Source organism: Eulemur rufifrons, chromosome 6, assembly GCF_041146395.1.
Source record: "Eulemur rufifrons isolate Redbay chromosome 6, OSU_ERuf_1, whole genome shotgun sequence".
In the NCBI taxonomy this organism is placed as follows: domain Eukaryota; kingdom Metazoa; phylum Chordata; class Mammalia; order Primates; family Lemuridae; genus Eulemur; species Eulemur rufifrons.
The window spans coordinates 89,892,829-89,906,563 of record NC_090988.1 but is presented as its reverse complement, the minus strand read 5'-3'; the positions used below and the strand labels follow the sequence as shown (position 1 = coordinate 89,906,563).

The following is a 13,735-nucleotide window of genomic DNA, read 5'->3' as shown; positions in this document are numbered from 1 at the left end:
GGAACAGGTGGACTCAGTTCACTTACAAAGGAACCTGTGTCTCAGGTACGGCCAGATGCCAGCCCTATGTGCCAGGAGCCTGGAGGGAAGATGGAGAAGCCCCCTTCCTGCTGTGGGACGTGTGTACAAGCGTGTCTCCTGGGCTGGGGGAGGGACCAGCGGGCAGCAGTTATGATGGGAGGCCGGGGTGGGGGCTGCACTGGCCCTCAGGGCTCCTGCGGAAGCTCCTGGATCTCTGGGGCAAAATGGGGGTGGGCTCAGGAAATGGCGGTTGGGGACAGGCCTACCACGTCTTCCCAATGTGTAAGGGCAATAAAAGATCAGTGCAGTGACAGAGAACTCACTCTTCTTACCCAATTCCAATGTGCTTGTTTCCACAAAAAAAACACCGGGACGTTTACTTATCTTCACAGCAAACTGAGGGCAGGTCTTCCGTTTCCTGGTGGTTACATGAGGCTCGAGTGGACCCCTAAGCTCATAAAGCATTAATCCTAGAGTCTTCCCCCACTGCACTCACTGCTCGAATGAGGAAACTGAGGAGCTGTGACAGAGGAAAGTATATTAGCAACAGAGCCAGAAAACCGGCGTCCCAGGTGCTCAGATGATCCCTGTAGCCCATGGTCACAGCAGCCTGGGGCTGAGGCAGTGCCCAATCTCAGTATTGTGATTGTGTGTCCACAAGGCCTGGAGTGGAGCTACGCTGGGTTGCTTTGGGGTCCCAGTGAGCAACAAGCCCACAGCCCATGCATACCCGTCTTACATGGGAGAAGGCAATCCTGTCCCACCCGGGACACTGCGACCAGAAAGGTGGAGGGGCCAGGGCCCTCCTCTGTTCTCACTTTTCCTACAGGGAGCCTAAATCTATCACCAATTTCCTTTTGGGAAGAGGAAGCCGGAAGGTCTCAGATGTTCCCTTACTGTAGTGGGTAGAGCACCAGGATTTTCCGTGGCATAGAAATTCCATGAAGGCTGGTCCTAGGGTTGCTTTGTAAGAGTTCTCCCCAATCAATGGAACATGCTTCTGGCCCGGAGTCCAGAGCCCTGGGCTTCAGACCCTGTGAGAGGCCCTGGCTGAGTCACAGGACTTCTCTGGACCACACATAACCTGTACAAGGAACAGAGAGGGCCAGGGACTTGGATTTCTTTCACTGCTAAATTAATCTCTGTTCAGGTGTCAATGCCAGTCCGGCTGCTCCCTCTAGTGGCCAGTTCGTAGCACCACAGCCCTCTGCAGGGCCCCGGGAAGGAGCCTCTCACAGCCTTTCTGGGAGCCCTGGAAGCCCAGAGAGTGGTGGCAGGAGCTGAGACCTCTGTGCCAGAGCTTGGATGTGGATGACCTCATCTCCCTTCCTCCTTCAAGCCTGAGGTGTCTTTTTAGAGTCCAGGGACAGCCCTCCTCAGGCCTGGGCTGAGAGGAGGCATCATTTAATAATGCAAGGCAGCCAGGCAGCCCAAGGGGAGTCAAGGACATTTATTTCACATTCACACGGAGCTGTACATTTTCTATAAATAATGAGGAGCTGAAATATTTACAATCATCTCTTGCCCACCCCCAGGCCGTCTCTCCCTTCTGGCGCCCAGTGCCAGGAGGTACTGCCTGCAGACCAGCTATGTGTACCCAACTTGGGCTTTTCCCATCCCCTCCCTGATGCTGGGGCAGAGCAGCCATCGGTCCCTGGGACTCTACCAGCCCCGACCACTCTGTCCTCCAATGCGGAAGGCACGGCAGGCCACAGGGAAATCGCTGCTCCGCTGCAGGGGTGGAGGCCATGGCAGGCCGCAGCAAAGCAGCCGCTGCCAGCCTGGGAAATGCGTAAGGCAGCAGGGAGGCCGCCACTCCCTCCAGCTGCCCCGTCTCTTCCTTCCCTTCCCTGCCTGCCCCTCGTCTGGGAGGCAGGCCCCAAGTTCCCCTCACTCCCCACAGAGTGGGATTCTCCAGGTGCCCAGTCCTACCGGATCACAGAGGACGGAGAGCCAGATTCCTGCACTGGAAGGTTATGATGCCAAGGACAAGGAACCACAACACGAACGTCTCAAGGACACACAGTAGTGGGCTCACACTGGCCCGACAGACACACACACACACACACACACTTAAGCCCTGAGGGGATAGTAGTTTGGTCTTCTGGGAGTGGAGAGGGAGAAGGCGGAAGGGTCTAGCTTAGCCCTGCGACAGACGTGCTCGAAGACACACTCAGACGCGTAACTGGTAACCAACTTAGCCGAGGGGCTTGCAGAGAACGCACACGCATCATCCACGCCTCAGTCACGGCAGCATCATGCACTTGGGAACAGCAAGAGGCAAGAGGCGTCCCCTGGGCGGGGGCAGCTGCTTAACCCCTCTCCATCAGCTAGAGACAGGCCGGGGTGGGGTTCTGAGATCTTCCTCGCTGCTACGCACTGCCGCCACATACGAGAAGAGACACAACACTGAGTAGCAGATCTCGTGGGCCTAGGGGGGAAAGAAAAGCAGACAGATCAACAACACGGAGATCCCCACACCTTCACATGTGGAGGACCTGCCAAGTGGGCACCTCCTGTCCCGACACTGGGCACGGGCCTCTGGGCGAAATGCGAGCCCCAGGCAAGGCCTCAAGCTGTCCCAGTGGGAGACGGGATTAGTGTGTGTGCACCTGTCTCCCGGGGCTGAAGATGTGCTTCGGCTTCGGTTGGAACTCTGGCATCAAGGCCAAGTCCCCTCTCACCCCTGTGCCCTCAGAGGGCCCACCCTTCCTCCTGTGCGAAGGTCCCCAGGGAGCCCTGCGCAGACCGGCCTGTCAGGGTTGGGTGGCATACTCACCATTGGTGTCTTGTACTTGTGGCTCACCACTTCTTTAATTTCAGGAACTAAAACCGGACGGGCAAGAGACAAAACAGAAAGTTCAAAACTAAGAGCAACAGTGCCATGCTCCCCCAGGCGGCAGCGCCCGGCACCAGGGTCCCCTTCCCCTCTGTGGCCTCTCACAGTGGCTGCAGCAGCTTAGGCTACGACAGGGCAGAGGCCACCAAGGCTCTGTCTAGACCCTTCAGGATGAGAGGACATTGCCCCAGACTCCTCAGTTAGACCTCTGATGTCTGCTGTGGCTCTTTATTTGATGGCTGTGGTTCTATCCACTTGTTTGAAAGCCCCAGGGCGGAAGGGGCTGCCCTTTCGTCAGCCAGGTCACAGCTACTCTCCAGGGTCTCAGGAGTTGCAGGGAGGAAGGCCCAGCTTTTGGCCAGGAGAAGACAGTTGTCTCTAGCCTGTGCCCAGCCTTGCTGAGACGCCTGTGAACTCATCCCTGTCACCGGCCCGAAAGGCTGGTAGTGTTAAACCCGGTTCCTTTTACACCCAGCCCCTACACAGAGGGCCCTGAGGCTGGATGAAGAAGTATCATGGCACTAAACCCATCAGACTTGGAAGTGTCCTTCCCTGAGTGGCAGGAGAAGCCCAGGCCTGCCTGTGTGAGGGAGAGCGTCAGAGGGCTCTGGAGCAGACACACCGAGCAGAAGAGACAGGCGAGTACAGCACCCGGGAGGGAGGTGACGGGGAGCATCAGGCAGAATACACACATGTCCACAGCCCAGAGTGCACGGTAAGAGTCACCCCGCTCCAGCCATGCAGGGGTTCTGCTTGGCCAGAGGAAGGAGTAGGGCCCCCAGGATCAGCCACTGTCATGGCCCCTGGAGACTGGGAGCAGAGGGGCATGGCATCCCCCTGGGGGCCAGAAAAGGCAGGATGAGAACTGGCCACACCTTCTTCTGACCCTGGGAGGTAGAATTCCGGGGAACCCAGGATTAGCAGGGAATAAACTCATCACAGGTAGAGCAAGGAGCCCCAGGTCATTCTCCCGAGTTGGAAGACTCCCTCAAATATCTCTCTGGCAGAAGAGAGAAGGGAGCACATGAGGGGAGAAAACTCTGAACCAGTGAGCCAGCAGGAGGGTGGAGGCAAGTAGGGAGGAAGAGGTGGGGAGAGAGAGGAAGAGACGACTTGGCGATGTGAGCAGCTGGTTTGAAGGGAGCCCTCCCACCCACTGCAGGGCCCAAGGCAGGGGCCTGGGGAGAGGCAGCACGAGCCGAGCCGAGGTCACTTTACCTGCTGGAGAACGAAGGTTTTCATAGCAGCGATGAGGGGCACAAAAGAATGAAGCACAAACACAGCAGGAACTCAAAGCCCCAGGGTGAGAAACACTACACCACTCCTTAGCGCTGGCTGGGGGAGGCTGGCTCCCACTTCCCGCTACAACTGCCCCTTCTGCCTCAGAGGCCCACTAGGCTTCTCTGCCCCTGGAGCGGGTCTGCCTGGGATGTCCCGCGCCCCTCCTCTAGCACAGAGGCCAGGTGGAGACCAGAGCAGTGCCAGGGCGGCTGGGTGGAGCGCTGGGCTGCTAGAGAGATGGCAGCAGGCCACATGGACACAGCAGAGCTTGGGCGTCACCAGTCTGCTCTGCCCCAGAACTTCCTGACCACCAGCCAAGCACGGGAGGGTGGCGCTACTTCACTGACCTCTTCAGTACCATCCCTAAACTCGTCTAAGGCCACCTGCTCTTCTGTGACCCACTGTCTATCTTTTCCTTCTCTTTCCCTTCTCTCATCTCAGGGCTCTCTCTTCTTCCCTGTCACTCCTGTTCCTCCTGACCTCTCTGCAGAGGGTCTTCTTCTCCCTGCCCCTAGACCCTCCTCTGGAGCTCCAAGGTTTGAGTTACTGCCATGTGAGTCCAGACCTAAGAGCAAAATAGTGTAATTACCAAATTCCTCCAGGACAAAGACGCCTCGAACTGTATTGCACTTTTTAATGTGATTCAGCTCTATGAAAACCTGCAAGAGAGGGAGGGAGGGTGGGGTAAGGCCCAGAGGCTCCACCCCTGCCCCACGAAGCACACTCTCCCAGCTATAGCCCCACCCACACACAGAAAACCTATTTCCCAAAGGGAGGACAGAAGAATCCACACACACACACAAAAAAGCGCTAAGAAGCGAAGATAGCAGAAAGGGTATGTACCTTCCGCTCCTGGCCGGAGGAGAAAGCATGGGAGAGAAATGAAGGTGTTAGTTTTAATGGTCAAACCCAACCCGAAGGCCCCTTTGCTGGCCTGGGCTGCCCGCCATACCCTCTGCCCGTAGGACACTGTGCCCCAGGGGTCCCCCCACTCAGCCCATCAGGTCTCTACCCTTCCATGCATCCTCCTCCGGCGCAGAGGGCTGGCACGGGCGCAAAGCTCCCCTCAGACTGTCCTTGGGGTGGGAGGTGTTGGTATCCTCCTTGAAGCAGGATCCAGGATCTCCCAAGAAGTATGTGGGGATAATAACAACAGCTACCACTTGCTGAGCACCTACTTGGGAGTTTTACAAATCCTATAATCCTTACACCTATGTGGCAGAGTATATAGTATCACCCCCATTTTACAGATGAGGAAACTGAGGATCAGAAAGTTTATTTGCCCATGAATACTGAAGCTGGGCTTCAAATCCAAGCATGTCCTGACTCCAAAGGCTGTGCTTCTGTTCAGCCCAGACTCCGTAACTTCACCAGGAGGGTCGAGAGCTTCCCCCACTCCCACTGCTTGCTGTGGTACAAGACGGACCACAGGCCACTATCTCCTCATCAGACTGTGAGGTGAGGCCCCTCTGTAGGCTCTGTCTTCGAGGGGCCAACCCTTCAACTAAGACCAGTTTGTACAAGCGCTGTAACTGTTAAGCAAGGAGGCGGGCCCAGAGGGGCTACACCAAAGGCAGCACAAGGAAGCGGGCAGAGCATCTGGGCATTGTTTAGCAGGATCTCGTCTTCAGAAGGGGAGGCCACAGCACTAAAACATGGTCAGAGACCTGCTCCCCCAAAAGTGCTGGCACCTTCGCAGTCCAGGAAAGTGCTTTGGCAAACCCCTCTCTGGGCTGGCCCTAAGGTCTTTGGGGGTTTGCTGCTACTCTAAGCCCTAGATTGGAAATACACTAAGGGGCTGCCAGGAAGCCCAGGCAGCTATTTCCTGTTGCACCAGAGCTGCCCACTAGATTTCTGGAAGCAGGAGAACTACAATGGCAAGTGGAGGGAGAAAGCCACAGTCACAGGCAGACGTCCACCTCCCCTGAGTGTGTGTTGCCTGGCCAGGGCTGTGGGGCCCCACACGTTGGGATCTGGCTCCGAGCCTCAGGGAGAGGAACCAGGACATCGGGGAAGCGGGGGGAAGGCACTTGTGTGAAGAGTCAAGCTGTGAACGGACCTGGGATGATGCGCTGGCCTCAGAAAGGAATTAGCTTAAGGAATGTCCACTGAGAGAAAAAGTAACACTGTGTTAAAAGACCAAGAGAAAAAAAAAAAAGTCAGCTCCTATGGTGGAATCACAATGAGGGAAAGATGTATCCAGAAGTCCTCCCCAGTCAAAAGAAGAGGAATGGGGCCTGTGGAGCAGGGCACAGAGTGGGAACACTCAAAGGAAGGAAGAGAACGGGAAGAAGAATCAGCAGGAGAAGAAAAAGGCAAATAAACACACACACTCCAGAGGACAGATACAAGCTACTGACGCACGCGCACACACACGCGCACACACACACACACACACACACACACGCACACAAGCTTCGAGCACACCAGAAATACGCCAGGGGACAGCCAGTCTAGACTCTCAAAGCAAAACCACCGAGCGAAAGCACACCCTGGGAATAAAGGGAGGCAGAGACACTGCGAAGAAGGGCCAAGTGAGACGCTCCCACTCACACTGTGCGGAGTCTAACGGGTGGGGCAGCAGCACTGCCACGTCTCACTCTCTTTCCAGCCTCCCCACAGGCTCCCTGCGGCACGTCCACAGCGCCTGGTGGTCGCCAACGTCACTGTGCCCTCCCCTGTGATTCTCCTCCTGGGTCTAGCTGCTCCAGTTCTCCCTCTAGCTGCAGAGGCCCTCTCTCATGCTCACTGGGACACACCGGAGGCCTGAGCACTGATCTTTATTACGGATGGAACAACAGGGCTGGAAGCCTTGTGCTGCCGCTTGCACCTACCTGGTTGTGCATGAACTTGAGATTGATCCCTTCCAGGGTGACCTGCAGCAAGCCACCCTCCCCAGTCTTCATGTCCTGCACAGGGAACTCGCCACCCAGTTCAGGTCCTGTGGTGAGGGAGGAGGTTATCAGCTAACCGGTGAGGCAGGGAGCCCACCCCCTGACTTCTTCGTCAGGCCTCTGGCACGCAGGACTGGTGAACAGAGAAGGAAGACACTCTCGCAGGAAACCGTTCTCTTCTCACCGGGTTTGATGCTTTGCTGTCGGGCGGCAGCACGCTCCATGCTGTCCTTCACGCAGTAGTACAGCTCCCGACACTGTGACATGGGGGGAGAGAGCTGTCCTGTCATGCGAGCCAGCAACCCCTGCCGGGGACCCCCAACCTCTGCTCCATAATGGCCACTGAAGGCCTGGGCTGATGCCAGGACCTCAGTCAGCTTTAGGTATCCCACACAATAGCTGGGGACAAAAATGTGGCTCCAGACATGAATTTTGGAATTTATTTTATTTTTTTGAGATAGAGTCTTGCTCTGTTGCCTGCGCTACAGTGCAGTGGCGTCAGCCTAGCTCACAGAAGCCTCAAACTCCTGGGCTCAAGCGATCCTCCTGCCTCAGCCTCCCAAGCATCTGGGACTACAGGTGCACACCACCATACCCAGCTAATTTTTTCTATTTTTAGTAGAAACGGGGTCTCACTGTTGCTCAGTCTAGTCTCAAACTCCTGACCTCAAGCGATCCTCCCCCCTTGGCCTCCCAGAGTGCTAGGATTATAGGCGTGAGCTACCGTGCCCAGCCCAATTTTGGAATTTTAACTTCCCAGTGAGGAACTCAATACTTGGCCTTCAACGCCTACCCCAACCCCAGCCCAAACAGAGATCCTGGGTACCTTTTTAGTATAGAACTTGTTGAGCTGGGTCTCAGAGCCATTTCTACGCCACAAGCACAGCACCTTGGTCTTGGGACAGTAGGTCATGTTGATGAGCTTCTCGTACCACCAGCGCTCGTACACCGTCCCGATGTTACTGCGTAACACCACACAGTCATCGCACACCTGTGGACGTGCACAAAGCAGTTCAGCGGTTCTCGTCTCTGAGAGCCCCCCCCAGCACAGCCCACACTACATTGTTTCCCACAGGGAAAGGATGGGACAGGTGGTCCTGGGACCATTCCCATGGCCTGGTTTCTGCCTGGTACTTATGGTCTCCCTAGGTGGAGACACAAACAGACTGCTGGACATAGTGTCTGCTATAAGGATTGTGGAAAGCAATGGAGTCATTGAAAGGAACCTGTGTATAAGGAAGGAGGCTCTGGTTGTGCATGAACTTGAGATTTCTCAAATCAGTGTTTATTACCTCTCATGTTCTATAGCCTTAAAGTACTCAGAGGGTATCTCATGCCTCCATCTTACAACCCTAGGAATCATTGCTGTTGACAGCCGCAAAGGTAGGAGATTATGGCAGACTTCACCAAGAAGAAAAAAAACAGAGCCAATGCATTTTCTAATCCTGGCTGTGCCCTTTTTCTATAAAAATATTTTGAAAAATTATACAAGTGACATATGAACAATTCTTACTGCATAAAAATTATACAATACAGGGTGATATAAATAAAAAATCAAAGTCTTTTTCACACCCTCTTCTTATTCAACATTATCCCATGGGTGACTTCATCCATTCCTTGGCTTCAATTATATGGCAGACATTAGAGCACAATGGTTTAAAGGCACAGGTCTAAGATCAGACAGCCTGGTTTTAGATTCTAGCTCTACCATTACTTATCTGTGTCACATTGAGGAAATGCATCTGTGCCTACATTTCCTCATGTGTAAGATGGGGACAGCAATAGGAATAACTTCGTGGAGTTACTGTGAAGACTAAATAAGTTAACGTGGATAAAATGCTTAATGTGCATAAAAAGCCAGGCACCCTAGTTAGCTGCTAGAATAATATAAGAAATATAATTACTATTATTATCATGTTGATAGTTTTTAAGTCTATCTCCACAGTATATGTCTCTTCCTAAACTCCTGAACCTCTCTTTATCTGGAGGTCTCACATGTAGCCCCTCAAACTCATCATATCCAAATCTGCTCGACTCTCCTCCCAGGCAGATCCTCCTAAGTCCACTATGTGAGTGAACGCCCCCCCCCCCCCCCCCCCCCCGCAGCTGCCCAGGGCTGAACTGCTGCTGGAGGTGTAAACTGGGACAGCCCCTGGGATGGCAATTTGGCAGAATCTATCAAAATTTTAAATGTATATGAGCTTGATCTGGAAATTGCACGTCTAGGAATATATTATAGAAATTCCTTTTTTTTTTTTTTTTGGACACAAAGTCTCACTCTTGTGCCCGGGCTAGAGTGCTATGGTGTCAGCCTAGCCCACAGCAACCTCAAACTCCTGGGCTCAAGCAATCCTTCTGCTTCAGCGTCCTGAGTCGCTGGGACTACAGGCATGCGCCACCATGCCTGGCTAATTTTTTTTTTCTATATATATTTTTAGTTGTCCAGCTAATTTCTTTCTATTTTTTAGTAGAGATGGGGTCTCACTCTTGCTCAGGCTGGTCTTGAACTCCTGACCTCGAGCGATCCTCCTGCCTTGGCCTCCCAGAGTGTTAGGATTACATGCGTGAGCCACCGCGCCTGGCCTAAAACCCTGATTTTTAAAAGTCTTCCCAAACTGCTGTCCAACTGAGCATGCAGCCAGCAGGCTGTGCTATGAGAAAGGCTAAATCAGATAACCTTATAGTAGCCAGTTGATGACACAGTGATCAAGGTACACTCTCACTTGGAGTGGCAATACTTCAAGAACAGGCATCTATGAGGATAACGAATCCAATCCCACACTCCAGAGACGTAGCAAGAGACTCCCTTGTACAGTGGTGAGAGTAAGTCTTATACTTCAAGGAGTCTTCTGGTGAGACTTATTTTTAAAAGAAAAAGGAAACGGCAGAATCACCTGCTGCCTCTACTGTGGTACAGATGCTCTGAGAAACACTTAGCCAAATTCTAACACCTTAAAGGGTGACATGAAAATGACTCCCTTCTTAGTTACACTGACATGTATGATTCTGCTTCAGAACAAACTCCTCTGAATTTGGCAAACCACCTGTTCAAAAAGCTTTGAATGTGAAAACCAAGTTCAACTAAACCAAAGGGGAACAGATAACTTGTAAGCATTATTTAATTTCACTACTTTATATAGGAGTTGTACCTAGTCCCTAAAAGTACTCAGAAGAGATCCATTTTAGAATTAAAAACATGGGAATGAAGAAAACCTGGGCAATTTTCTTTACAATCCTAGAGTAGGAAGGCTTTTTCTTTCTTTCTTTCTTTTTTTTTTTTTTTGAGACAGTGTCTTGCTCTATTGCCCAGGCTAGAGTGCCGTGGCATCAGCCTAGCTCACAGCAACCTCAAACTCCTGGGCTCAAGCAATCCTCCTGCCTCAGCTTCCTGAGTAGCTGGGACTACAGGCATGTGCCACCATGCCCAGCTAATTTTTTTTTCTATATATATTTTTATTTGTACGGATAATTTCTTTCTATTTTTTAGTAGAGACGGGGTCTCGCTCTTGCTCAGGCTGGTCTCGAACTCCTGACCTCGAGCAATCCTCCTGCCTCGGCCTCCCAGAGTGCTAGGATTACAGGCGTGAGCCACCGCGCCTGGCCAGCTTTTTCTAACTATGACTCAAAATCCAAGAGCCATAAAAGAAACAACTGATTAATTCAATTATATAGAAGTAAAATTTTCTGCAGGTCAAAAAATACCTTAGGCTGAAGTACTGTCTTGGGTAGATTAAAAAAAAAAAAAATACCCTGGCAAAATCAGAAAACAAATGAGGAACTTTCCAGTAGGTAGATTAGGCTGCCCACATCTGAATCCACTAATTACTAGGGGAGAGACAACCAGAAGAGGCAATAGGAAGCCTTCTTGCCAAAAGAGTGAATCTGAAACGGATCATACTTCTAGATTGAACTACTAGTTTGTTTGTTTGTTTATTTATTTATTTAATTTTTATTTAGAGATAGGGTCTCACTCTCTTGCCTAGGCTGGAGTGCAGTGGCACAATTATAGCTCACTGCAGCCTTGAACTCCTGGGCTCAAGCGATTTTACCGCCTTAGCCTCCTGAGTAGCTAGGACTACAGTCACATGCCATGATGCCCAACTAATTTTTAAATTTTTGTAGAGATGGGGTGTCGCTATATTGCCCAGACTGGTCTCAAACTCCTGGCCTCAAGCCTCCCATCTCAGCCTCCCAAAGTGCTGGGATTACAGGCATGAGCCACTGCACCCAGCCTGAACTGCTAGTTTAAAAGAAATATAAGTGATAGAGAAACACATTAATGACAACAAAGAGATGTAATCAGCAAAAAAAAGAGATATTTAAGAGTCATGTCTACTCATGACTAGAAGGATGTAAAAGAAAAAAGAAAAAAAAAATGTCAACCAAAATTACAAATACATTGCATCTCTGACCCAGCAATCCCACTTCTGGGACTTCTTAGACACACCTGTACATGTATGAAATTAAGCCAGCACAGCATCATTTATAATAGCACTATTAGCAACAACAAAACATTGGAAGCAACCCAAGGATCCATATGTACTGACTGGCTAAATAACTTATGGTACAGTCACACAGTGGAATATATGTAGTCATAAAACGAATGAGAAAGGTCTTTTTGCACTGATGTAGACAATCACCAAGATAATGTTTAATGAAAAAAGCAAGGTCTAAATCAATGTGCTACCTTTCTGTAAGAAAGGAGAAAAATAAGAATTTATGTTCATATTTTGTTTGCATAAAAATCCACTGGAAGATACAAAGGAAACCAATAAAAGTGGTTACCTATAGGATGAAGGGGTGAGGTGAGTAAGAAATTGAGTGGAAAAGGACAAGAATGAGTATAAGACCTCCCAAAGTATACTCTTTTATATTGTTCTGATTTATGGACAATGTGACCATATCATATATTCAATATATATGTAAAAGAAATGGTAGGTATCATCTACTATTATAAATTTAATTATTTGCATAACAACTTGATGATTTAATAATGAATGGATCATGAAGGTGAATGAGATAAACGGGACAAATATTCTGGCATTGGTTCTACAAGTTGCTTGTGACTCTCAAACATCCCTTTGGGCCTCCAGCATGAACTAGCACCCACCTCCATGAAAAAGATATCTCCATTCGTGTCCGTCCCTGCATGGACCACAAATGTCTGCTTCTTCATGTGCCGGCTGCCACTGGACCGGATAGAGAGATCACGTCCATTCTGATGAAAGAGATTTTTAGGGACATTCATACATCCTTCTTACAGAGGGCTCTGGGCTAAGAATCCCCATTCAGCAATTAAATTCATAGCAGCTTCCTTAGCACAGTCTCATCTGCTGGCCACTGGCCACTAGGGAAGTGGTCTCAGACTTTTTGGTCTCAGGATCCCTGTACCTCTTAAAAATTATTGAAGATTCCAAACGGCTTTTGTTTATGTGAGTTATATTTATAGATATTTACCATACTAGAAATTAAAATTGAGAAATTTCTTAAATGTTTATTAATTCCTTTTAAATAATTAATAATTCTTAATAACCCATTACATGGTAAAATAAATAACATTTTTAATAAAATAGCTATATTTTCCAAAAAAAAAAAAAAAATGAAAAGAGTGGCACTGTTTTATATGTTTGCAAATCTCTTTAATGTTTGGCTTAATAGCAAATAGCTGCCTTCGCATATCTGCTTCTGCTTTCAATCAGTTGTAAAATGTTGCTTTGGCTGAGGAATATGAAGAAAATCTGACCTCATAAATAACGTACTTGGAAAAGGGAGGAGGGGTTCATTAGCCTTTTCAGATAAATATGTATATTCTTCTTTGACACTATGCCAGAACTTGAGAAGCAGCAGTTACTTAAAGTTAGTTGCAATGTAGAATCTGAAATCTGACGTGGTTTCACACGTCAATGAACATTTTATACTGTTACCTTAAAATCTATTTATCTGCCTTACATTTTGAGTGGATCTTTTATCCATACTTGAATCTGTAACATCACACATTAGTATTTGGAAAATACTGGTTCACTGAGTTATGCAGCTCTTCCAAATGTTGCCATATTTCATTACATAATATTAAAAAAAAAATCACACTCATTACTATTATCACCATTCTCATTAGAAAAGACTTCAAATTGGGAAGCTTCAAGCTCAAAAGTCTCCCAAAATTCTCATTTTCACTTAAAAGTTGAATCTTATCATTGGTGACAAATACTGTCAGTTGTTTTCCTTGAAAGAACAGGCTAACTTTAGTAACTTTAGAGAAAATATCTGCCAAATACCCAACTATGAATAACCATAGTTTTTTGGTCATTCTTTCAAGTAAAAATGATGTTCCATGAACAAAGCTTCTAGCTCACCTTGCAACTCAAACTGTTGTAAATTGCTCTTTCTCAAAACAACCATCATACTTGGGTTTGCAGCAGAAATGCTTTATGTATACTTCCCATTTTGTCACATAGAATATTAAAAAGATGTATAATCAATGACAGAAATTTAATAAAATTAATGATTTTCACTGTTTCATTAAGAACATTCTTAAGTAAAACGAGTTTTTTGTTTTGTTTTTTTAGAGACAGGATCCCACTAGGTCACCCAGGCTGGAGTGCAGTGGTGCAATCATAGCTCACTGCAATCTCAGGCTCCTGGGCTCGAGCAATCTTCCCAGTTCAGCCTCCCAAGTAGCTAGGACTACAGGTGCACGCCA

General features: G+C 49.2%; 1 protein-coding gene across 1 annotated transcript in view; it reads right to left on the bottom strand.

Moving 5' to 3' along the window:
* Nucleotides 1-1,461: 1,461 nt before the first annotated feature.
* The window catches only part of MADD (MAP kinase activating death domain), a 41,962-nt gene continuing 29,688 nt past the window's right edge, over nt 1,462-13,735 (bottom strand). Inside the window, exons 30-37 of the mRNA XM_069471325.1 lie at nt 12,146-12,253; nt 7,862-8,026; nt 7,220-7,292; nt 6,976-7,082; nt 4,985-4,993; nt 4,731-4,800; nt 2,801-2,847; nt 1,462-2,452 (exon numbers count right to left, since the gene is read on the bottom strand). Coding sequence (XP_069327426.1) covers nt 2,348-2,452; nt 2,801-2,847; nt 4,731-4,800; nt 4,985-4,993; nt 6,976-7,082; nt 7,220-7,292; nt 7,862-8,026; nt 12,146-12,253 — 684 coding nt within the window. The 3' untranslated portion in view covers nt 1,462-2,347. The remainder of the gene's footprint in view (nt 2,453-2,800; nt 2,848-4,730; nt 4,801-4,984; nt 4,994-6,975; nt 7,083-7,219; nt 7,293-7,861; nt 8,027-12,145; nt 12,254-13,735) is intronic.